This window comes from Apteryx rowi, unplaced genomic scaffold, assembly GCF_003343035.1.
Source record: "Apteryx rowi isolate R43461 unplaced genomic scaffold, aptRow1 scaffold_98, whole genome shotgun sequence".
NCBI classification, from domain to species: domain Eukaryota; kingdom Metazoa; phylum Chordata; class Aves; order Apterygiformes; family Apterygidae; genus Apteryx; species Apteryx rowi.
The window spans coordinates 669506-694725 of record NW_020451293.1 but is presented as its reverse complement, the minus strand read 5'-3'; the positions used below and the strand labels follow the sequence as shown (position 1 = coordinate 694725).

General features: G+C 50.6%; 1 protein-coding gene across 1 annotated transcript in view; it reads left to right on the top strand.

Moving 5' to 3' along the window:
* PLXNA1 (plexin A1) overlaps nt 1-24935 on the top strand; it is a 146839-nt gene extending 121904 nt beyond the window's left edge. Inside the window, exons 22-31 of the mRNA XM_026055043.1 lie at nt 4267-4333; nt 9643-9789; nt 10820-10979; nt 11575-11678; nt 12165-12261; nt 13008-13198; nt 14096-14265; nt 16036-16248; nt 20465-20615; nt 24840-24935. Coding sequence (XP_025910828.1) covers nt 4267-4333; nt 9643-9789; nt 10820-10979; nt 11575-11678; nt 12165-12261; nt 13008-13198; nt 14096-14265; nt 16036-16248; nt 20465-20615; nt 24840-24935 — 1396 coding nt within the window. The remainder of the gene's footprint in view (nt 1-4266; nt 4334-9642; nt 9790-10819; nt 10980-11574; nt 11679-12164; nt 12262-13007; nt 13199-14095; nt 14266-16035; nt 16249-20464; nt 20616-24839) is intronic.
* The last annotated feature ends 285 nt before the right edge of the window (nt 24936-25220 follow it).

Here is a 25220-nt window from a genome sequence, read left to right as displayed (position 1 = left end):
TTCCCCTTGCCTGTGAACAGCCTCATGGTGGCCTTGCCGTCGGGGACTCCTGGAGGGGGAGTCCCTCCGTGAGCTGGCTGTGGGCAGAGGTGCTCCTTTCCCTGCTGCCTTTTGGCGCCTGCCCACCTTGCAGGGCACGCGGGGGTTTTCCTGCGAAAGCCGAGCGGATCCTCGCAAGCAGGGAGTCTCGCAGGGGCTGGGGGAGAGCGCGAGCAGGAGGCAGTGTGCCAAGCTCCGCCGTGTGTCTGCCTGGCCCATCAATATTTAACGATAGCTCTGAGCTCTCCTTCATCATGGGCTGATGAATATTGAAAGATACACCGAGTGCTGAACAAAAACAATTAATAAGCTCTACCAGCCCTGCTCGAGGCCCTCCCTGCTGTCCTCCTTTCCCTTTGCACGCYGTGCATGCCTCCCGATCTCTCTGCTGCTGCTGTCCTGGTGCTGGGAGCCTCCAGGGGAGATGCAGCAACACCTGCAACCCCTCTCGCTGCAACAGGGAAGGCTGAGGGCCGTGGAGTTAACATGACACCAGAAAGGCTTGAGGGAAGCAGGACATCTTTCAAACGCCAGCCAACGTTTGTGGCAGGACCAGACTGGACAGAGTGTGTTGAGGAGATATCTGGAGCAAATGCAGGTGCAAGCTGCTCCCAGTTATGTCCCAGCTACCTTTCCTCAGCCTGTCTCTTTAGGCRCATCTCTCTCTGCTTCACTTGTCACCTGCATCCAAAGGGTAGTATGAGGAGCCTTTAATTTCTTACTTATTAGAAATGTGCCAGAGAGGGAGTATGGAATAGACTCTGGCCAGCCACGAAAGAAGTGGGACCTGGAGGTGCCGACCTGCATGTCCTCCGTCGCTGCTCCTGAGTGCATCCTGATGCTCTTCCCTTGTAACTATCCCTCTCCCATTTACCGATGACAACAGGCTTTGCTGAAATATTAAAACTACATTTTCAGCTTCTGGGTCTCTTGGAGCATCACAAAACTGCTGCCATCAGAAGACGAYTCTGGAATGAAGTGAATCATTAAAATATAAATAAGAGGCAGTGCACTGAGGCCAGCAGCTGCAGTGCCTGAGCTGTGAGAGCAGCCCGAGGGCAGACCCAGTGAGAGCCGGACAGCCCAAGGAGGGTCAGGCCCAAGCAGTGTTGCTCGGGGGCCTATCGCAGGTGGAGCTGTGGGAGGCTTCAGACAGGCACGAGGTCCCCTGGCCCCCTGGCTGAGGTCTGCTGGCCGGGACCTTGCTCGTACCTCCCCTCGTAACATTTAAGGAAGAGATTTTGCTCTTCCCATGACTGCATCACTGAGCCAGTGGAGTTCAGGGCTGTTCTTCCTCCATCCTTCTGATTAACCCTGCTGTTGGGTGCGAGAATGCACTTACTGCCCAAAGCAACGGGATTAACATTGATCTAACTGGGGAGAGCTGTTATTTATTTATTTCATTATTGGATAATCCCCCCGTTGCTCTGGCATCTGGCTCTATTGCAGATGAAGACAAACATCTGCCGGAGCCTGGGCTGTGGCACTGGCTCACTGAAGGAGCTGCAGAAGCTGACTTGAGATGAATATTATGGGCTTGTCTGTAAAGGACCTAGTTTGGGAGCAGGGGAGGATGTCTGTTGAATAGCTTCAGTCCACCCCTTCCCTTGGCTTTCTCCCCACGTCCTTTCCCTTGTCTCTTTTTTCTTCCCCTTGATGGATTAATCTTTCCTGACAGGGTGCAGGAAAGCTTCCCTCCTCTAGAGGCTTGGGTATTACCATCCCCTAATGGTTTAAGGAGGACTGCACTATTCCAGGGAGAGCAAAAAGGGCTAAGCCCATTAGCACAAGAGAAAGGCTTGGAAGGGTCCATACGATCCCAAGTCAGGTTGAATGAACTCTGGGAAAGTGGATTTTCTACCCAAACCATCTGCTGTCAGGAATTGTTCTGTCCTGTCTTCCCTGCCCAGCATTACTTTTGTCTCACAGGGAGGCCTCTTGGTGGCTCTGAGATTTGGTTTCTTTCTGGTTTTTGTTTCTTGAATTGACTCTTTTCTCTCCATTCCCCTGGTCTAACAAGAATGCAGCTATGCTCTTGAGGTCATTAGCATTGCTTGTGCTTTTGTGAGCATCTGCATTTGAAAGTGGCTGATCTGATGATTAATGGATGGATAAGCTGAACAAGCATAACTGGAGAATTTCAAGGGGGGCTGGCTGGCGTTTTTATTTTAAAAGGAGTGAAAGTGACTTTAAAAATAATGGACTTGTTAAGGTGAATTTTAATCCTGTGGCAGCGAGACCAGCCTGTGGTGCAGAGACAGGCACATTAAGCAGTCCTCATAGGCCTGTGTGATATACTTGGGTCCTGTGTCATCTTCAGCTCCTTCCAGGCCTGGCTGTTCCCCCTCCTCTGCTGCTGCAGTGAGTCCAAGCTGCAGCACCACCACTCTGCAGTCCCCACACCCTGTTCAGACCTGCTACACCTAATGCTATTCCCACCTGACCCTGCTCTTCCTCCTTTGGATACAGTGTCTTTGCTAGTGTGGCGGAGGAAGCAAGCTGAGCAGTGGTGGCGTGACACTCCAGAACAGGCAYAGGCAACTCCCCTGAACCTTCCCTGCCAAAATGCTTTGGAGGATGATGCAATCTGGACTTGGAACCATACCTTTGGGAAATAAGAGGCCAATATATAGATTTTCTAAAGGCAGTTTTGGCTGCTTCCTTCAACTGCATCTCCAAGAGCAGCTAAGAAGCACTGCTCCATTTTTAAGCTTCTTTTGGAGCAGGTGGTTGCAACATCATTCACTGCAAACTCCTACATCACCATCCCACCCCAGGAGACACACAAAGACCAGGGATTTCCACCATACAGGCAGGGAACAGGCTCTAAGGGTTAAATGCCAAGCCTGTTACAGGGTCTTCGCACAGTGCTCTAAAGGTGCCTGGAAAACATCTCCAGCTTCCAACAATTGACTGTTATTCCCTCCTTCTTTTAACYCCCTTGTTTTCAGCTGAATTAGCACTGGGGATAAGTTTGACCTAAAACACTGGGATCAAAATCACCAGATCTAAATCCAGTGTTCATTTTAACCAAGGCCATGTGGACTGCAGCCATTTGAGCTGATTGTCTCTCAAAAGACTCCCAGAGGTCCTTGATACCAAAATTTGAGCAATGGCTGCAGACACCAGTTCTCCATGGACTGCTGCCCTCTCTACCTTGCAGGGCTCTGCATCCCTGCCTGAGAGCCACCAGATCCATGTCCAAGGGTAGGGAAGCAGACTGGAGCCAGGGTGTAAAGCCTTGTCTCCCAAAACTTCATCACCACCACCACTGAATGCCAGTAACCAGATGTCCTCTTCTCCTCTGGCATTTTTTTTGAACAGACGTTGCACAGAGAGCTGGACCAGTTTGAGATGGGGAAAGTTTTCTTTATCCCTTCATTGTTCATGTTGATTGTCCTTCTTTTTCCACTGTTGGGTCCTGGGCTTAGAGGCTGTTGGGACTAAGGGCTACTYTGGATGTTTCTGGGAAGTCCCATGTGACCCAGTAGTGGTGTAGTGGCAATGCTGGCCCATTTCAGGACAGCAGCATCATTGAGTGAGGTAGAGCAGCAACTTCCAGGTGGGAGAGAGACGGGTTTCCAGCTAGATCAGGCACTCGGCAATTTAGGAGGAGATAATCCTGTCATGGGAACATAGGTTGGGATCTAATTTTTCCTAGCAATCTCAGCTCTTCCTTTCAGGTCATGCTTTTCCTTTACTGGGAATCTTGAAGTAGGTTTGGTGAATTTCAGTTAGCTTGGGTTTCTCATACAATCCTCCTTCCATGGAGGGAAGTGTCCATTTCCAATGGGACATGATAAAAGAAACAAACTTCATGTAAGCAGAAGCTACCAGGGGGTAGGTAGAAAGCTGGGTGTCTGATGGGCATCCAGTGGGCATCCACAATATCATTCTCTGCTCTGTCCAGTTCTCTAAATATGCTGTAGACCAATTTGCTTCTCCTTYCTGGAGAGTTGATGTGGCTCAGCATTGCAGATGGGCAGACTTTTCACTGCCCAGCTCCTTATGGGTTAGCAAGCACTATCTTTAGATCTTTTTCATAATAACTACTAGAGCTTTTGCTGTCTGCTTATGCCCCTTTGCTTTCAGCTTCCTGCCTTTCCAGGTCTGACCTTTTAAAGCCAAAGAAAATTTAGCCAAGGTCCAAGGCTGAGGTTGCTGTGGGAAACATCARAGACCTTCAATATACTCTCCTGACAGCTTTGTTCTCTGCCTCCTCTACAGAACGGAGTCAGTGGCAGAGAAGATGTTGACGAATTGGTTTACGTTTCTCCTGTACAAGTTTTTGAAGGTGAGTTTGGAAGGGGTTGCTAACCCAGCACGGGAGGGAAGGTGGGTTCCTGCCTCGCTGTGATGGGGCAGTGGCATCAAGCCTGGGCTTGATCTGTGGGAACGACGTTTTTCCTGAGCTCTGCTATTCCTTCGTGGAGTACAGATAATTTCCAGGCCTCGGTTTCCTTCCTTTATTTCTGAAATGCGATTAGTGATTCTGGCTCACCTTCTGGGGATGTAGCTGAGATTGAGAAATGAAGTCTAGTCCTGTTTGCTTAGCGCATAGTGTTTTTGAGATCTTCATGAAAACAGTGCATGTAAAAAGACTAGATTTGTAACAACTCAGCTGAATCTTGAATACCTTGTGAGTGGATCCCCATTCCCCCCTCCTTGCCTTTGCCTGTGTAATTCAGGGGAAAAAGCCTCAGGATTTGGTCCCTCTGTAGACGTGACTGTGGCTGGAGGATTTTTGCCACTCATTTGAATTGTAGTTTGATGTGCTGCACTCCCTATTTAAAACTGCTGCTTTTCCTTCATCTGCTTTTTGAAACTGAGGCTCTTTGGTAGGGGAATATCTTCTCCCAGGTGTCCGTGCTTCTCCTGTTTATTCCCCTCCCAAGGCTGCCACCAGCAGCCCTGCAGGTTATATTGCCATAGCTGCAGCCYGTGGGTCACCAACTCCATCCTTGTGGTGCTTTGGGATCAAATGGGCTGGATGGACAGTGTTTGTGGACTTGCTGCTGGTTTGTCAATCAGCAGAGACATTTCTTGGGATCTCGCCTGGCGTCAGCTCAGCAAAGCTGGGTGGCACGCAGCCGTTTTTGTGGGATTTCATCCCTCATTAAGATAAAGAGGGTTTGAACCATTTCCAGCCAAGAGATGAGAGTGAGCAGGAGTCTGTGCAGAACTCAAGTGATTGTCAACAAGAGGTGATTTATAATATCACTTACATGCACTTGGCTTTTTGCCTCTGTTGAGGGACAGCCTGTATCTATAAAAATCTAGCTGTAGCGTAAAGCGGAGATTGCTTTCCAGGGGTGGAGAGGAGAAAAGCTGTGCCATTCATGGGGAGATTTCAAACTCCCTGTGTCCTCTTCACGTCACAGCTTTGCCCAGTGGGGAATCCCTCTCCCCCTTGCTATGGCTGTGCCAGATACGATGAGTTAGGGCCATGCAGCCCACTCCCAGGGGGCAAATGGATTGAGCAGGGGGTTGGATCCCCCTTTGGGAAAGATGCTGGGTGATCTCCAGGGAGCAGGCGGGAGCTGTCAGCTTGGGAGGTGTCGCTGGATGTGCTCCCTCTGGTGAACTGCTCCGGCAGTGCGACAGTAGCAGAAGGCCTGGGTGACTCTGTGCGATCTGGGGGACAGAGAAGAATAGCTCTTGTTGCAGTTAAACTCCCTCAGGACCTCCTGAAGTGGGCACGACTGTGCTTTGGCAGAGCAAAACACAACACRTGTCCTTCTAACGCTCAGAGGGGCCTTTGGGGACCTTGCTGGTTTCGTGTGCATGATCTGACTGCCTTGTCTGTCCCTGACTGGGCCGAGTCCTGTGGTCAGATCACTAGGGCATCTTAATCTCGTTTGGAAGCTGCTTTGGACCAATTAATTTACCACCACTGTCCTGCATTGGTTGTTTTACAGCCCTGTCCTCCTTCAGAGAGTGCACTGAGCACATTGCCCCTGGTGGGGTAGATCTGAGAATAAGGAGTAGCAGGAAGAAAGGGACATGGGGATGAGACCAGGGCACCTTCTCTTTTTAAAGTACTTGGCTAAGCCAAAGCATCGGCAGAGAAAATTGCCCTGGCCTCTGCGGGTTTGTAGCAGGAGCAAGAATCTGATTGAGGTACGTGATTACGGGAGGAATATATGCAGAGGGCTTAGASGAAGCTGCTGGCAGTGAGATTCATTATGCTGGGGATCACTGTCCTAGAGGAGTGGTTGAAACTTCATTGCTTTGGTCGCTCGAGTTAGACTGAAAGAGCCTTGAGGATGCGTTCATGGGCCTCCCTTGGGTCGGCCCCACCAGAAGAGACCCGCAGGGCCTTTTCCATCTGTCTACTGGCGATGAGGATCACAGGTGGTGACAAAAGTGGGAGAAATCCGTGCACTGGATGGAGCAGGTATCGCAGCAGACAGTTTGCCAGCAGGGAAACATATGCCTTGCACCAAACCGTGGTAATTGTGCATATAAATGAAGCAGGCGGATGTGCCTGGGTCCGTGTGTGCCCAGCTGCCAACTCGCCTTTCAGCAAACCTGCCCGTGTGGGTGCCCAGAGCTGGGCTCGGCGTGCCACCGGGGAGTGCCAGGGCCCAGGCATCTCCGGCTGTGCCCCAAGGAGAGCTCGCCTCATGGCTGGTGGCAGGGGGGCTGGGGACCCTTGCTCCATGAGTAGCTGCCAGGTGGTGACGCAGAGGGGGACAGCCCTCGTGGGCAGCTTCAGCATCGTGGGAAGCGCAGAGTGGTGCGAGCTAGCCGGTGGCTCAAGCGCGTGTCGTTCCCTYGATGTGTGGCTCGGCAGTGTGGATCGTGTTCGAGGGCAGGGGTCCAGGCCCTGTTTCTCCCTTCCTAGGGCCTAAGATGAAGGCAAGGCAGCAGCTTGCAATCAGCAAGGCCTGGCGCTTTCATTGGGCCCTGTAGTAGCATTTATCAGACTCTTAATGAGGCACCCTGGGGAAAGGGAGAGGGATAAATCGAGACAAGTGCTGAAAAATGCACAATATTAGGTGCCTGATGAGCTAAATCTAGTCAATAAGACACTTTGAGTGTTAGCTGGCTCGCCTCAGCCTGCCTAAGGCCCGCTCCCCATGTACCAACACACATGTGTGCACATATCTGTGCTGTGCACGGGGGCCGGTGCAGAGCCCCTCCTCCAGCCACTTGCACAGGGAGACTCCCCCGGGGCCTTGCTCCTCCGTTATTYCCCCCAGAGGTGAACAAATTCTGCACAGGGGCTGGCAAAGAGCATGGRCACAGCTGTGTTTAGCTTTTGATCAGCCAGCAGGGTGGCCTGTCCCAAGCCTCAGAGATCCCCTCTTGTGTCTCACCCTATGGAGATCATCTTGGGGCCACCACCTGGCTCAGGTCAAAAGCCAGGCGCCAGTTTCTCCCATCCTCTTTCATTTTGRTGGTCTCTGGCTGTGTCAGGGACGTGCCCTAAACCGTTCTCATCTGATAGCAACTCAGTTTGCTGTGGCCCATAGCAGCATCTCGGTCCAGGTCCTCGTGGACCGTCTAGGGAGAGCCCACTTCCCCGCTTAGTACTCCCAGTCCCTCTGTGCTGCAGCGCTCTGCAGTGAGGCCAAGGCCAAAAGGGGCTATGGCTCTGTTGAAGATACTTTATCCTTGGTTCACCATCCACCAAAATTGGATGAGAGATTGCTAGGGAGAGCCTTGAATGCCAAGGTCCAGCCAGCTGACCATGCACAYGCTTCTTGACTTCACATGCTCCTTGTCAGCATTTGGTGTCAAGGGCGGCAAGAGGCATGTGTGATGCCAACTAGACCAGTGCTCAGGATGTTTTTTGAAGGCAGTTGGCCCTGGTAATGGGTCCYTTCAAACAGCAGGCTGGATACCATTCTCCCATGCAAAGCCGGGCACCAGGGCTGCCCAGGAGAGGGGAAGTCTGTGGATTGAGAAGGGAGCAGGGGATCAAGATGTGACCGGGAAGGCTGCTCCAGTTTTATGCTTCACCTGTGCCACTTTCCCCTCCTGGAAGTTTTACAAGGAGCTTTTATAAGCGATCCAAGGAGGTGACTCCTGGTCTTTATGTTGTGGCCAGAGGAGCCGGCTTGGGCTGCTGTGGGAGCACCACATGGGTTTATTGCTTTGTGGTCAGTCTGGTGCTTTCACGTTGCAAGACGGCTATTAATAGGCAGTGTAGCACCCACCTTGGGTCTCTTTCTCCCTCTCTCACTTTTCCAAGCTGACTTAATGAAGCCAAGTTTGCAAATGAAACATAATTTCAAAGACAGGCGTGTTGTCGGAAGGTCTGGGGATGATGTATGCCTGTTCCTGCTCGTTAGCAGCTGTCTCTTTAATTACCGCAGATGCTAACGAGATGCTAACAGCATATGGTGACAGGGAGAGCAGCCGCACTTTGCACCAAAGTACAATTTATTTGTGAGGCGGCTGGGAGGGAGGGGTGAGGTCTGGTGGGGTAAAATCTGTTGGGATTTCTCCCAGTCCTCTCTGCTCCCATTTTATCTTTTTTTCCCCTCAGGACTAACACCTATATCTGGAAGGGCACGCTGGGATGTGACTCAGGGGAGAGGTTTGAACCCTGGGTGATAAAGGGGTATCCCTTGCCAGCCCCCCTGTGTCATTCTCACCCACCCTGCCCATGGTCACAGCCTGGTTGGTATCTCCAACCTTGGCATGTCCGTGGCTGTTCCTGAGATGTTGCAGGTTCAACATTCAGACTTCATTCCTGGGGTAGCACCTGGTCCGGTTTCTCTCTCCTTTATTCCCACCTAGGAGATCGATACTCATGTGGCTACAGCTGATGGGCTAGAACTGGCTCTGACTGCAAGGGTTTGGCGGTGGGAAACATGTAGGTAGCAAGTGGCTTAACTGCAGGAAAGCTTGTCRCCCAATCTGCTTCATTGTTTGGAAGCTAAGGATAGGGTTGTCACTGAGTTGGTCTCTTGCTTTTCCTTCCCGTTGGATCTGGCTGGCTGYGGCCAGCTGTTGTATGAAGAAATCTCTTTTGACCTTCTGCTCACATAYGGCTGGACCCTTGGCAAAAGCCAAAACTGCATCCCTGATTTCTGGGGGAGAGCCTCCAGGCTGTCCTGCTGGAGCATTAATTTTCCAGTCCTCATGTGTTTTTCTTGGCTTTGCCAGGCCCCTAGCTCAGAGAGGATAGTTTGTATCCCATGCACAGAAAGTCCCCAAACCCAACGTGCCTGACACAGCTCTGCAAAGTCGTATCTGTCTGCTCTCTGATCTCAGAGCAGCTCTGCTGGTCACTGGCCCTGAGTTTAACCTTTTTGGTTTATTTTTTCTTGTGGAATGAGCAGAATTCATCAGAGAGTGTCTGGAAACTGCTGGGAAACTGGGTCTATGGGTTTATAAGCAAGGGAATAACCTTCACCTGGTTTGGAAGGAGAGGATGATTTGATCCAAGGGAGGAAGTGCGTCTATGTGCCCCCCTCTTCCTTGCAGTCTTGGTCAAGGGTTGGAGATTGTTTATAAAGCCACCTATAGGGCTTGGTCCTGCAGGGACACAGCAGGCTCTTATCACTGTGGTTCTTCTTGAAAGGCAAGGCTGGTGCCCGGTACCTTCTCACCCCTCTCYCTTCCTCCCCTCCATCCCCTGTCCCACAGGAGTGTGCTGGGGAGCCGCTCTTCATGCTGTACTGCGCCATCAAACAGCAGATGGAGAAGGGACCCATCGATGCCATCACAGGAGAGGCTCGCTACTCCCTCAGTGAAGACAAGCTTATCCGGCAGCAGATTGACTACAAAATGCTGGTTAGTGCAAGCGGGAGCCTCACCAGTACTGGTTCTTGCCAAGAGCCCTTGGTTCAGCTATTTAACAAGGTCTTTGAGACACCCAGAATATTTTGCAGAGAGCAGTTTGTCTCATTCCTCTCTCCAGCAGTCCTGGGCTGCCTCTTGCCCTGTCTGTGTGGTGCCTGACTCAGCTGGGGTCAGAAAAGGAGGCTGTTGCATGGCAAGGTTTGCTCTTGCCATGGAGCTGGGAAAGCTGAACACAAACTGTGTTCCCCTCCTCACTTCTCCTGGCAAACCCYGTGGCACTGAGACACATGGGGGCAGAGATGCTGTCGAGTACAGCCTATGTTTGGAGCAGCCAGCCAGCAGCTCCTGTTGGGTGGGGGTCAAGAGTTAGAGCCTTGAGATTACTGTGGAGGATGAAGGAATACTCCTCCTCCTCTTGTATCRGCTACCTCCTCTGTCCAGCTGCGTGTTAAGCCAAGCCCTTTCCCTGGCTAAACATGTAGCTGGTTCTTCTTCCTCYGTCTTCACCTGACTTGAGTTGGGAGCGAGGGTCATACTGTTAGGGAACTTGTTACCAATACCAAGTTTTTCCTGTCCAAAGCTGAGATTATCTGGCAGCCTTCCTGCATTACGTGGTGCTTTGTCCCTTTGAAGGGACAAAAGGGAATCCCTCCCTGTGGAGGGATTGAGACTGCTGATTATCTCCACCTCTGCTGTCCAAGAGGTGGAGGCAGGACCTCTTCCCATGGCTCTGTCCCTGCCTCTGCAGGCTAGAGCATCTGTCTGTGCATGAGCTTTGTTCAGACTAGACAGGTTTTGGTGATTTGGGCATGGTTTGCTGACTCCCCTTGGATGCCTGCATTAGCACCATGCTGCCTTTCTGGGACTGGTTGGAGATTCGGGGATTGAAGGGAGAAAAGGGGGGTGCAGTGGCCTGGGGATGAGAAGACAGGGCCTATAGACAGCTGTCCTTGGATCTGCCTTTGCAGCCAGTGTGTAACCTCTGCTCACACAAGTCTTTCTGCTCCCCTGTGCTGCGCAGACACTGAACTGTGTGAACCCTGAGAATGAAAATGCCCCTGAGATTCCCGTCAAGGTGCTGAACTGTGACACCATCACACAGGTGAAAGAGAAGCTGCTAGATGCTGTGTACAAGGGGGTGCCCTATTCCCAGCGACCTAAAGCCGGAGACATGGACCTGGGTAAGAGAGAGGCAAAGCACTCCCCTATGGGGAGTGCCAAAAAAGCACTCAAGTGCCAAAAAGCATTCAAGGCAAGGCAGGCAAATGTGAGTCTCCTACAGGACACTCCTGGTGGGACCATTGCATTTATGCTTGTCCAGTCCGCTTTGGCTAGGATTGCAGTGCTGGTGGCATTGATTGCGCATGGGGAAATCTCCAGTGTGAGGACCTCTGGGATGAGAATATGAGTCCTGCAAGTAAAGAGGATGGGGAGAAGAGCCACCTCAGCTCTGGCTGTGGTCTGGGATGCAGGTGTGAGCTGGCTGAGGGCCAAGGAGGCCAGAAGTACTTGAGAGCAGTGTTAATAGTCCCATTCCTGAAGGATGGGGAAGAGGGGAGGAAAGAAAACTCAGTTGCCAGGCTCAAATTGATGCCATCTTCTCTTGGGTACCTAGAGATGGCTTTTGCCCAACACCGTGCTGATAGTCAGCAGTGCTGGGGTGCAAAAGGTTACAGCTGGGCTCTTCTGTTTATGGTGAGGCCTTGCTCCTCCCCTCGCCTTAGCTTTGTGCTCCAAGCCCTTTGCTAACCATGAGCTTCTCCCTCATGGGGACAGAGTGGCGGCAGGGCAGGATGGCCCGGATCATACTGCAGGACGAAGATGTCACCACAAAGATYGACAATGACTGGAAGAGGCTAAACACCCTAGCGCACTACCAGGTAAGGCTGTCCATGGCACAGAGCAGCGAGCAGTCACCTGCTCACTGAAAGCTTGAGCCTCTCCTCTCCCTCCTCAGCTTGGTCAGAGCTTGGACCTGGCTTTCCTGACCATGCTGCTTGTGCAGGGATGTGGTCAGAAGGTCTGCAGTCACTTTTCCTGCATGGTCCCCATGTTTATGGYCCTTCTGTTCAAGGGGGCACTAGATGGGGCATCTTCAGGACTCATTGAAGCTGTGTCTTGCTCTGCCATTTTCATGTCAAGTTTTCTGGTGGGTTCCTGTTTTGACCCCTATCCCTGAGCTGTTGCAGAGATAGATACACAGGTCATCTTTGATGGAGGTAAAAGTCCCTGGGATGGAGTGCAGTGTTGCTGCAGCCCTTCTGGGCCCCAAAAGCTGCTGGTTTCTCCCTGCTGCGGGACTAGTCCTCTCCCAGCTGTGTGCATCTCCTGGGATCACAGTCTGCTTATGCCATCTCTGCCTCCAGGTGACGGATGGCTCCTCAGTAGCCCTGGTGCCCAAGCAGAACTCGGCGTACAACATCTCCAACTCCTCCACCTTCACCAAGTCCCTCAGCAGATATGGTGAGTGTGCAGGGGGATCTAGACCATGGTCTCTGGTGTGCTGGCAGGGAAGGCAGCATCAGGCTGGGTTTGCGGGTCAAAGGCACAGGGGAGATGACCGTAATTGTAGCTCACTGGAACAAGCTCCTCCAAACCCCTAAACTCTCCTGCATCATGCTTTTTTTTCTGGCATCTCAGAGGGAGCAGATACCCTGGGAACCATCTCTCTTTGCAAGGTGTTGGACCTGGGGGAGACAGTCATGTGTCAGATGGCTGCTACTAAAGGGGTCCCCTCTCTTATTCACCTGAAATCTAATTAAAATAGGCATAGAAGTGCTTTGCACTTAAATGAGCACAGCTGAGGGCTCCAGAGAGCATGCTGCCCATATGCGTCAGTCCTGGTCTGGAAGGGAATATTGTGGTCAGTGTAGGCTATCGCAGGAGGCCAGTCTGTGATCCTGACATCTCTGTGCTGGGAACAGAGCAGACCTCTGCGGAATCCCTTTCACACAGTATCAGATGGTCCTGGCATCTGTACATCAGCCAGGATTGAATTTAGCCTGGCAGGCTGTGAGGACAGTCCCCAGCAGAGCTCCCAATCCATGGTGATGCCCAGCACAGCTGAGTTTGGAGGCCAAATCCCATGGCTCACGTTTCATGGCGTGACACACACTGAAGTCAGTGGAAGGGAAGGGGAATGGAGAGGCTGGAGGTGAAATGGAGGTCAGTAAGGTAAGAGAGTTTCCTGCTGTGCTTGATGCTTGCAGAGAGCATGCTGCGGACAGCCAGCAGCCCTGACAGCCTGCGCTCACGGACCCCCATGATCACGCCTGATCTGGAGAGYGGCACCAAACTCTGGCACCTGGTGAAAAACCACGACCACATGGACCAGCGGGAGGGTGACCGGGGCAGCAAGATGGTCTCCGAAATCTACCTGACTCGCCTGTTAGCCACCAAGGTATAKCACAGAGACACAGAACTACCTCCTRACTTTTGAAATCTTGGTGGGGAGGGGTAGCAATTCAGGTTGTCCAGGAGTGATAAGCAGTGKTTTTTTTATTAGACTTCTGCTTCAGCACAGAAGGAGCTACTCTTTTGGTTTCAGAGCCTTCCTGAGCTGGAGGAGATGTCTTTATGTATCAAAACCCTCAATGAATATTTCTTGAGTGGATTTTCCTTGTTTTTTTTTTTTTTTTACACTCTTTGTCACTTTCACTTTTCTCTATGTTCTTGAGCAGCTGCTGGACTGCAAAGCAGAGCTGCTCAGGGACAGGCACCTTATCCTCTGTGTTTGGGATAAAGCTGCAAAATCAGTGATGTAGGAATGGTGATTACCTAGGGCATTTGGCATCACAGCAGGTTCCACTTCTCTCAGCACAGATAAAATCTTCTTTAATGCAGAGCGGGTGCTATTTGTCTGAGATCACCCTAAAGAGGAGCGGAGGGCTGTGTTGAATTGCAGAGGTTGGTGTCAGTGGGCCCCTCTGTGACCTGGCTCCCTTTCTGATGGGACTTGAGGGTTTGTTCAGTTATGTTTGCGTTCAGGCTTTGGGTACCTTGATGGGACCTGAATAAACACTTTGATGCAATGTGCAACCACTTGCTTTTTGCTCTGTATGGGGTTTTTATTTGTATGCTTTTAAGATGCCAGATCATGCAGTGAAGGAGAAATCTCATCACCAAGGTGTCTATATTCCAGTATAAACCACTGAGAACCAGTAAGGTTACACTGGCCATACTGTGCTCCTGTTCAGATGGTGGGAATAGCAGTGAGGTTAGTTTAAAGGCCAACCCCAGTACTCATCTCTCTGCTGGTGCTAGGCACTGCTGAGTGGCCCTTCTCTCTCCTCTTCAGGGCACCCTGCAGAAGTTTGTGGATGACCTGTTTGAGACCATCTTCAGCACAGCACACCGTGGGAGCGCACTGCCTCTCGCCATCAAATACATGTTTGACTTCCTGGATGAACAAGCTGATAAGCATCAGATCAATGATTACGATGTCAGGCACACCTGGAAGAGTAACTGGTAATGGAGAGGGGCAGCAGGACGGGTGGCTAAAGATATCCCAGCTAATGATGCTTCCTACCCTGTCCAAGGGAGCATAAATGTGCCTCTGATTGTCCCTGGCAGTGACCTGGGACAAGAGACGCCCATGTCTCTGTATTTCAGGTGCTGGTAAATCCCTTGCATGCCTTCCTGTAGTAGGAAAAATCCTAGGACTGTCATGCTCCCTCAGACGTTACAGCCCACCGTCCAAGGCACACACTCCCCCTTATGGCTGGTGTCTGCTGAAGACTACAGCAGTTCTGTTCCTTCACCTTGAGATAGTGAGGCTGGGCTTCTTGGTCCTTTAGGCTCCTTTAGAGGTGCCAGCCTGTATTCTCATCTTGACTGTCGTACAGGTGTTTGCTGTGATCTCTCCAGTCACTCAGCCAAGCACGCCATAACAAAGTTAGTGCAAAGCCATGTGTGCATCCTCCAAAACCTAGCCAGCAGACCTAACCCATCAGCTCTGCTAATCACTCTCTGAAAAGCGGGGAGGAGCTGTTTATGAGACCTCAATAAATACTGTGATGGGACCAGGGCTCGAGTACATGTTGGCTCCTCCTGCACCACCCCCCCTCTGCATTTTTCTTTGCTGCTGCCTCACTGATTTCATCTCTCTGATCTTGCCGTTACTGGAGACGGGTATGTACATTCCCGTGTCTGGCATTTGTTAAATGGCAGCCAAATTGCTTTTGTATAGTTCAGTAACTGTTGGCAATTAGCAGGGCAGGAAAAGAAACATTTTTAAATGGAGATGTGAGAGTGCGGAAGTGCTTGGAACTGATTTATAACTCTGCTTTCTATATTAAAAGAAGGAGCGAAAGACAAGGGAGGAAAAAAAGCCCCATTCCGCAGGGGCTGGGCATGCAGGCTCCTGCATACTAATGCCTGTGCTTATCTCTGGGCGCTAATTCGATGTGTGGAGCTAATTTCTTGAGGCCATTCYCTTCACAAATGAAATATGTACATGCACCCAGTACCCTCATTAGGAAAGTCCTGGGGAACAAAGTGTGTTTTGTCTAAGATAAAAGCATACACTGGGTGTTGCTGCTGAGGGATGACAGATCTGAGAGCACTTTAATGGGAGGARACCCAGAAACTCTCCTGGGAGAAGAGACGGGCCTGAGAACGGGGCATGGAGCAATGAAGAGTAGCATGCGTAGAAGTAAGGTGCAAACATCCAGTGTGTGGCTGGCCAGGAGACCCAGTGCCTCTACAACTGTGAGATTCATTGTCCAATATCTGACACTGCCTAAATTCTCCTTCTCTAGTAAATGTGCTAATGAATCCCTTGAGGAGCCCAGTTAATYCCCTCCTCCAGCATGGGAGATATGTGAAATGCCACAAGGCGTTTTAGACAGGATTACTGATGTGAGAAAAGGAGGCCATGCCAGGTTTGACTGAGGGGCTCAGCAAAGGTTATTTAATACGAGTGGATCCTTGGAGAAGCCACAGGTCTTCACTGCCCTCGTTGGTCTTTGAAAGCATTGACGGTACTGAGGAATTTCTCCCTGCTGCCTGTTGAGTGCTGCTCTCCAYGGGTAGCGGTGGCCATGTCAGGATGGGCAGAGGATGTGGTATCGCAATGGGGCACAGGCGAACCTGGGTTGTTTGCATCCCTGGGGAGCTGGGAAAAGGAACCTGCCAAATTCTGAGTCCTCAGGAGCTCCTTTTCTGCAACTTGAGGTCTGTATGTGCCAGCTGTAGCACTTGGTTCAGGTACTGACACCTGTTTCTTTCTTCCCTCAGTCTACCTCTACGTTTTTGGGTGAATGTGATTAAGAATCCCCAGTTTGTGTTCGACATTCACAAGAACAGTATTACTGATGCCTGCCTATCCGTGGTGGCTCAGACATTCATGGACTCCTGCTCAACTTCTGAGCACAAGCTAGGAAAAGACTCTCCCTCCAACAAACTACTGTATGCCAAGGACATCCCCAACTACAAGAGCTGGGTAGAAAGGTGAGTAGACTTGACAGTAGCTCCTTGCTTTACCCACAGGAATTGCTGTGTACATACCTGGTCCTCTGAGGACTCGGTCATTGGGAAGACTTTCAGCAGCTATCTGACGAGGGACCTTACTAACTCTGGTGGAAGGTGATCCTCTTGTTTGGGAGGTGATGCCTTCTTTTAATTGACTTCTGGAAGGAGTTTGCAATGACTGTTTGACAGAGCCATTTATGACTTGCTTAAGGGGTACTAAAAGCAACTTCCATCCTTAGGTTGTCTTATGTTTTCTGTTGTAAAAACGTATCATGGTCTGTGCTAGGCAATTGCTAACGCCTTCCTTGATTGCTTTTGAAGAGCAGTAAGAAGTAAGCCTTGGACTAGAGAAATGCCTTTTTTATACTATGACAATACTTGCAGGTTTTGCTGAAATGATTGAAATTACCATTTCCAATCTCTCATCCATCTGTACATCTCGCCTGGGATCCTGATGAGAGCACATGTTCTGAGACAGTGCCTGGGCTGCTGTCACTGTGCAGGGGAGAAAAGAAAGAAGCAGGTCCCCCAACTCCTTCCAACACCCTTCATTCACTATTAGCTGATGAGACACATCCTTTTGTCCCCCTGAATTAATGCAGAGCTAAAGGTTCAGGATTTGAATGCTACTGATTGCAAATTGATACTCTCAGGCATAATGCTGTGTTTAGCTTTATCCTTTTGGGAAAGAAACCTAGGAAATGTCCTACAAAGCCCTCCAAACAGACCTACTGTTAAAATGTTACTGAGTTGCAAAGTGAGACTCTATGAAGCTTAAGAAATGTTATATTTGAGGTTGCTGATACAACTTTCCCTTGTGCTGATGAGTTATGCTCTAGGTCACGCACACTGTTTTACTAAGGATCCTTCCTTCTTTCAGTGCCTAGACTGAATGTGCATTGGACCAAATTAAAGATGCCCAAGCAATAATAAGCCTCATATTCTCTGGTTTGCAAGCATGAGGACTTTGTAGCCTAAATCATGTTCTTTGGATGTTTGCTTATACACAGTTATTTTTATCGCACCATTGGCATCCCTGGTGCTTTGCAGGCAGGTACAAAGACAAGATTTGTCCCTAGAGGATGATATGACTTGGATCAGAAGAAAAATGTCCCTGAAATATGATGGGTAAGATGAGAGATGAGCTGCATTGTAATGTGAGAAAGTTCTTCGCAGGGGTCTAGGGGGGAGCTTTGGATTGGGGTCCCTTAGGAGTATCACAGACTTCACTGCCTTTAAGCGTAAGGTGTATTTCTCTGACCTTGCCATCTCTATGACAAAATACTCAGCTCTGTGTGTGCCCAGAGAGAAAAGTATAAAACTGTTCCAGAGCGATGCATTGGTCTAGACATGCTATATCCCTGGGGAGAAGATGGGAGATCTAACTGGTGACAGATGTTACTGCCATTGCTTACCACAGAGCGAGAAGGTGCTCGGATATGCTGCTGCCGAGTGTGGAGTAAGATCCCAGAGGTAGCRGAGCAGGAGGGTAGAGCTTTGTTGGGCAGGGTGTGACTTCCCATTCTGGCTAAGTGACTGCATTTCCCACTTCTCATCTGCTCTGGGGTTTTACTGAGTAATTGGTGTTTCTGTCTTTGGCATGTTTATCATTGCAAAGCTTTGCAGAGGCAGGATCGGAGTGATGCGAGGGTGGCTGAGTGGGACTGATAGTTGCAATAAAAGGTCTGTCTGCYGCCTTGGATCAGGCACCAGCTGAAGAAAGGGCATCCTGCCAGTCAGTCTGAGGCATAAATAACATGTTAAAGGGCTTAGAAGGTGGGAGTACCTGGGGAAACCCAAGGGGACTGCTGCCAGGGTCACTGCTATGTATGGGCTGGTAGGTGTCTACTGGAACAGTTAGTCCTGACTGTCATCTTTGTTCATGCAAGCCATGCATATATCTATTGAAAAATGATTGTTTCCTGTCATCCTTTGTGTCGTGATAAAACCTGGAACATACAAATGCTTCATTTTACCTGGACATCTTGTTACAGCAGCCAAGAAAGCTCTCTTCCTCAGCAGGAATATATCATCATCGTATGATGAGTCCATGTCTACCATAAGTCCATCCCCTCAGAAGCCTTCACCTTCAGAGTGACCTGTGTAAAAGTTAAAGGGTGGCCAGGAGGATCTTTGAGATTTCTTTGCTAAACAAAGCTGACTGGAACTAAGAAGTCTGGGGCTTTTTGTCCCTAATATTCCTCTGGATAGATGTAAATAGTGCCAACTTTATGAGAAATCTCCATGTGTAATATCTTGAGCATCTAGTGGATTGCTTGATGCCTGGTTTAGTTAGAGATCCTCAGCTTGGACCATGGCTCTTCTTTTTTCTGAAACCCTCTGTCAGCATCCAGGATATTTTTCTCATCATCTTCTCGGTATGGCTGAGCTTCCGTGTAAAAAAACTGCCTGAGTATTTTATCACTAGTTGAATTCAGCACCATGGGATGGAGTGGATCTCATATTCATCTCCTCAAGTGGTCTTGCTGCCACCTGCTCTTATTCAAGTGCTTCAGCCATGTTCCACCTCGCCGTTCAGCTGATGATGCTAATGATGCTAATTGCTGTACCAGAAAGTTTACCAAGTTGTCTGAGGAGTCATGAGGAGTAAAGTAAACCTGGGAGAGACTTGCACACTGTGTTTCCAGCTGATGGGAGTGGGGAAGGGTGGTTTGCTGTGTATAGGGTTTCTTTTTCAGTAGAGGCTTGTGGACCCAAGCCTGGTTCCTAAAGGACCTCAGTCTGTCCCCTGAGTTTGCAGATGTGAACACTGAGATCTCAGTCATAAAATGTCTCGWGTCTTTGAGAAACAACTCTGTCATGTCCTAATGAAAAAATATTTAAAGCAAATACTGTAGGCACAGTCTTCATGGGTTTCTGTGCAGAGAACAGCTAAGTAGTCCCCAGAAAAACTCAGCTTAATCTGGAGATATCCTGCTTTTCCTTTGGAGAGAGAGGTGCCTTGGGGCTCCAGAAGCATACAGCCACAGCAGAGGTATTTGTGTGGCTTGCACATGAGTGTGTGTTTGTCMAGGCCGTGGCGATGCTTATGCACTGTCTATGTGAAGTGTGTGCTCCCCATGCGGGTGAGAGGGGCTCATCACCACTGTGCTGGTGCATCTGCTTAGTGCATTCCTCCTGCTGCAATGGGTTGCTGAGGCTTTGATCCCCCCAGATTTTGATTAAGCAGTATATTCTGTTTTTCCACTATGATTCTGGATCCAATATAAGCTGTGTTTGGATTTCCCTGTATTTGCTGAGCATATGAGTGAAGCGGCTAAGGGATGGGAACACTAATCTTAAGGTGTCCTAGGAAATTTAAACTAGTATCTTGCTTGTAGCAACCATCAGAGAAGCATAAGGAAAGGAAGAGAGCACCTGGCCAAAGTAATTTGACCCAGGCATGCCCTAAGACATCAGAGCTGATGGAGTCAAATCCTGTTGCCCAGGATTTTTTGATGTCACAGAAGTTTCTGCAAAATCTTGGTTTTCGCTAAAAACTAAAGCTATTAGTAGCTTTTTGGTGTGTTGTGTTAACTCTTCTGAGTCCAGCAGGCTCCAGTAATAGGCTCTGTTGAATGCCTGTTACTGAGGAAGATGTAACTATACAGAGCTCAGAAGGCATGTATAAATGCAAGGGTTTGATGTGAAGTTGTCTTGTGTTCATGCACTGAATATTTCATTGAATAGGAAATGTCATCACTGGCTTTAGTGACATACTAAACTCAGGAGAACAATAACAAATCCTTATGTATTTCTGCAGGCATGAAGGATTCTGGGGGATGGGGATTGGTGGCAAAATACAGGAGCAATGGAACACGAAGGAGGAAAACATGTTGTTTGGAAGAGGGTGGGAAATCCTTTGGAGCAGCTGCAGCTGGCCCTGCGGTGTGGTCAGCTGGCCGCGCTCGGGGCTGGGGCTCAGCGGCTGGTCTTGGCCATGGCTCTGCTGCTTGATGCTCTGTCTGCAGCGTGTTGCTAATGATACTGACCCTTCCACGAAGTGCTCGGAGACCTATCGATGAACGGCAGCATTATAATGAGCGATCGCTGTACGTGACTGCTCTGAGGCAAGATGCTCCTCGCGTTGTGTCTCCGGAGGGCGTTCTCAGCGAGCGTCACAGCGCGGCTCGTCCCCCTCTGCCTCTCTCTCTTTCAGACACGCTGTTCTGTTTCTYCCACCTCTCCCTTGTAGATATTATGCAGATATTGCTAAAATGCCAGCAATCAGTGACCAGGACATGAGCGCGTACCTGGCAGAGCAGTCGCGGTTACACCTCAGCCAATTCAACAGTATGAGCGCACTGCACGAGATCTACTCCTACATCACCAAGTACAAGGATGAGGTAAGCTATAGGGATGGGGGGTGTCAAACCTGGTCTGCAAGCCCCATCCGTTTTCCTTCGTTTCCACGTTACTCATCTTTTTCCTACAGAAAAATACCCTGTGAAATATGGGTGGGGAACTTGTTCCGTGTCTGTGTTTGGACAGCCATGCCTGGCATGGGAAGARGGCCTGTGCTGAAAGTTTAGTGCCCCTTGTATGTGTTGCCTTTGTGTGGGGGGATGGAGGAACAGGCTCGAATCGTGCTGTCGTACYCATCTTAACCTATCGGTACGTGGTTTCACGCCTGACTCGGAGCGGTCTCTGGAGAGGGGTGGAGATGGTGCACAGGAGGATGAAGTCAGTGGGAGCGGAGACTGGGGCTGTGTGAGGGAGGATCTGGTCGACAGCTCTGACCCTGCCGTTGCCGTCTCCTGACCCTCAGCTCTCCGTCCTCCTGCTAGCGTGGGCTGCCTGGCCGGCTCCTCTGCTAGCTCTGCTGCCTGACGTGCAGCTCCCCCTGCCCGGGCCCTTCCTGAGCGCGTGTGGTCAGAGAGGTAGTGGTTTGTTCCCATATTTTCTGCAGTAAGTAATGTGGGAAACACCTATTCTTCTTTTCCTGTCTAAGCAGTTGGCCTGTGAGCTCTGCGGGGCTCCCAAGTTAGCAGTATTAGCTCAGCGTGCCTCCCCTCCCTGCCTTTCCTCTCTGCTGTGAATGACCTCGTGCCGTGGGGGCGCCGGCAGCACGGTGATACAGGCGTCATCCGGCTCTGCTTCCTGGGGATGCTAGCGGATGTAGTGGCCACTTCTGTGCTTTCTTTGCGAACATTATTAGGAATAGTTAAAAACCCCTCTGTTGTGATTTATACAAATTAACTTCATAAAGCACCACTCCAGTCTGCACCCTGCATCTTTTTATTAAAGCAATAAAATCTATAACTGCACTAAAATACGGGTCTATACATATAACATGATAATATAGATTTTATTTCCCCAATAAAGCTGACTGACGGCTGTGTTCGAACGGTGGCTTATTTGGATGACAGTGCCAGAGCATCTCCTCCTCTCTTGGAGAGAGAGGGCCTCGTCTCTGCCGCAGGAGAGCTGGGCCTGAAGGAGTGAGCAAGGGCTGTGGCTGCACAGGGGGAGGCAGATGGTGTGCTGGGTCCACCTTGGACCCTGCAGCAATCCCACGAGGTGTCCCAGAGGTCCTCTTTGAGGTTGGAATTTAGGAAGTCAATTGGCAGGTGATAGCAGAAAAGCGCCTGCCGTCTAAGGACGGAGGCTGGAGTGTGGCTGCCGAAATCCCCACAGAGCTGGTTGCTTTGCAGGTATGAAGTGCAGGGCCTCAGTGCCGCTTGATCCCCCTGCCTCACCAGTGGGAATGGGGAACATCCCGGTGCTCAGGAAAGGGGGCTGTGTGGCTGGCTGATGACCGTGCTGGTGGGATCTGCAGGCCGTTCCCCAAGCACCACGGGATAGCGTGTCTGGAAAACTTCATCGGCTCTGCGTGGTGGGTTGGTCATGAAGGCTTTTGAGGGGGGGGTTGGAATTTGTACGACAGCTCTGTGGCTGCCATGAGGGTGGAAGAGGAGAGGTTTGGAGGATCTGGCCAAACACCTACCGACCTGGCCCTTGGCATTAGGCAGCCTTGGCCAGGAGAGGGGTTGCTTGGGCAGCTGGACAGTGTTGCTCCTTGGTGGCAGAGCTGACCACCCCAGTGACGGTGGTTAGGGTAGGGACAAGGACTTGTGATGGGGACGGAGGCACCAGAAGCCAAACAGTAGCTATGTTTGGGCAGAGCAGGGAGCGGATCTGGCTGGGACATGGAGCATTATGGGGCAGGTGGGCAATGAAGAGCCATGGGTGCAAAGGAGCAGTGGTTTGTACCTGCTCTGCTCATCCCTCGGGTCCTTGCTTCCTCCGTGCAGAAAGTCCTCGGGGCCTTAAACAAACCATCGCCCCAGGGCAAGAGCAGGGAGGTGACAGCATGGCACTAACAAGCTGCTCTTCAGGGACGCAGGTCCTATTCTTGCCCGCTCACTGCAGCCTGACATCTGTTGAGTGTCTCACTGTTGCCCGCTCTCAGAGCATCACAAGTGTGTTCACAGCTCTCAGGAACTTCTTTTATTATTTGTAATGGGATTAATAAATCGCAGCTGTTCCCTTTGTTTGTTTTCATTCATTAAGCACAATTATATGCAGCCCAATTGCACCCTCTTTGATGCAAAATGGGAGAGAATAATTTTTCCTGTTGTTCAGTGCAATAATATGCTGTCATTGGCTGTGAATGAAAATCATAATTAATTTTCATTTGAGTATTTGCATCTTGGTAATCAGTGGTCCTGGCTCCTTACAGCAGGTGACAAACCTGGGTCTCTCTTTATATTCGGCACAGATTTCCTTTTACTGTATTGTTTCCGTAAGGACGAGATAAGAGAGGACCAAATAAATGCAAGGGCAGGTTGTGAATCTTTCAGCACCTAAGCTTCCCATAATATGTAGCTGTCTTATCAGGAAAGGCAGAGGAGGCGGACGGTGGGAATAGACTCCTATTCAAGTTCTCAGACCAATCTCATTTGATTCCAGCTCAGCCACCTTTAAGACACGTGGCGTTTTGATTTCTGCTGAGTATTATTATAGTTATTTTATTCTCTGTATACCGTGATGGCAGACACCGGCTACATAGATTCACGGGCAGGGGAGTGTCTACAAAGGCAGATTATACTGGCAGAGTCTATGAGCTCTTGCAAGTCCAGCTGCAGCCCAGGGTTGTTGCTGCAAAGGGAAGTAAATCAGATGTGCCTGGCTCTCTGGCATGCTGCAGTCGGAGGAGTTTTCGCTGCCGTAGGAGCTGACACCCAGTGCCAAGACGTTTGGCTTCCCCCTTGCTGGAGCAGGGAAGCAAGCATTGCTCTCCATAGCTGTGTATCTGACCAGCCCTTTCCAGGCGTTTCCACTTCCCTGAAGTGTGGGGCAGCTCTTGCTGCCCTGACAGACAGGGAGTAGCGTGGTCCTGTCCTGGAGAGTCACACGGAGAGCTGGAGCCTTTCCATGCCCAGCGGCTGCTGCATCTCCGCGCGGAGGATGCTCCACAGCACGCCCGCGCGCGGCTCTGCAAACCTGCAGGCACTGCAGCAGCTCTTAATCAAAGGGAGCGGATTCCCCATTAAGAAGTTACCTGTAGGGCTCCTGATGGACTTTGCCTGCCTCCCAGTAAGTCTATTAATTATACAACAGTTTGTTTCCAATTATGCAGCCAATGAAATGGTTAATCAAGTCGCCTTTGATGGATGCCTTGATATTTAATTGCAAAAAATTTGCTCTCTCGACTAGCTCACCCGGGGAGATGAGATTTCTGTCAGGTTTGTTTTTTTTTAAATCAGCTTTTCTGCTCTGCCGGCGTGATGTTAGTGAGACAAGACTCCTGACTGCTGGGAGGGCAACTACCCCTTAGTTTTCTGCTTCATTACTCCCTTCTGCCCAGTCTGACTCTTGTCCTCCACTTTCCTGCCTGAAGTCCTTCCCCTGGACCTCTGGGAATGGCAGTGTCAATCCTGGAGCAGAGGGGACTGTCCCTCCCACCCTGCGAGCTGTCACTGCAGCCAGGAGCTCCTTTCGAGAGAGGCGATTTCAGTGGAGGAACATCGTCCTCTGACACTTCTGATATTGCGAGCGTGCTCCTTGCATAGGACCAGGGTTTTGCTGCTGGCAGCAACTGAAGCCTTGTGGGTCTGTCACATCTTTCCGTGCTCCGGTCCTTCTGCAGAGCAGCCAGGTCCTCTCTGGGACTTTGTAGCTTAGTTTGAAATGTCCCTCTCTAGGGGGGTCATGGATGTGGTGGGAAGGTGTTATATTGTTGTTTGGGGGATTTGCCCCATGCTTTAGCCTAGATGATTGGTTTTTTTAGTTTCCACTCACACGAGCTGGTTTCTCACTGACTGCAACCAGCAGCTCCTTGGCGTTGCTGCAGCCCCTTGGGGATCTCGGGATGCTCTAGCTATCGAAAAGCAGCGCTCGGGGCAGCATCCTCTGCCTCGCACGACGTTCACCCTTCTCCTCTTCCCCACCCTTTCACCCGGCCCCGGTAGGAACAGGAACGAACCCAAGCTGCTTCTCGTGGGACCCATATCCCAGTGACCCCTTGTGCTGTTCTCAGTGGCCACGTGTAAAAGATGGGGAATTAGGAGCGGTTTGGGGTACAAGAGGTTCTTTCTCATGCTTTCCTTCCCTTCTCTCCCCGCCAGATATTAGCTGCTTTAGAGAAGGACGAGCAGGCCAGGAGGCAGCGGCTGAGGAGTAAGCTGGAGCAGGCGATCGACACAATGGCCTTAAGCAGCTGAAAAGGCCGCGGCAGCCGTGCCAGCTTCCCGAGCAGTGGATAGGCAGGAGAGAGGGCCGGCGAGCGGCAGCAGCAGGATACTTTGGGGCTGGGGCCAGATGGACCCGCAGGAGCCGCCGCGCCGCGACACACTTCCCACAAACGAACAAGGAAACCTCGCGCTTTAGCGGAAAAATCCCGATGACAGCAGCAACGGCAATTAAAAAAAAACACAAATAAACGAACAAAAAAAACCCCCCTGATCCAACCGGGACGCGCCAGAGACCTTGCAAGGAGGCGATGCAGG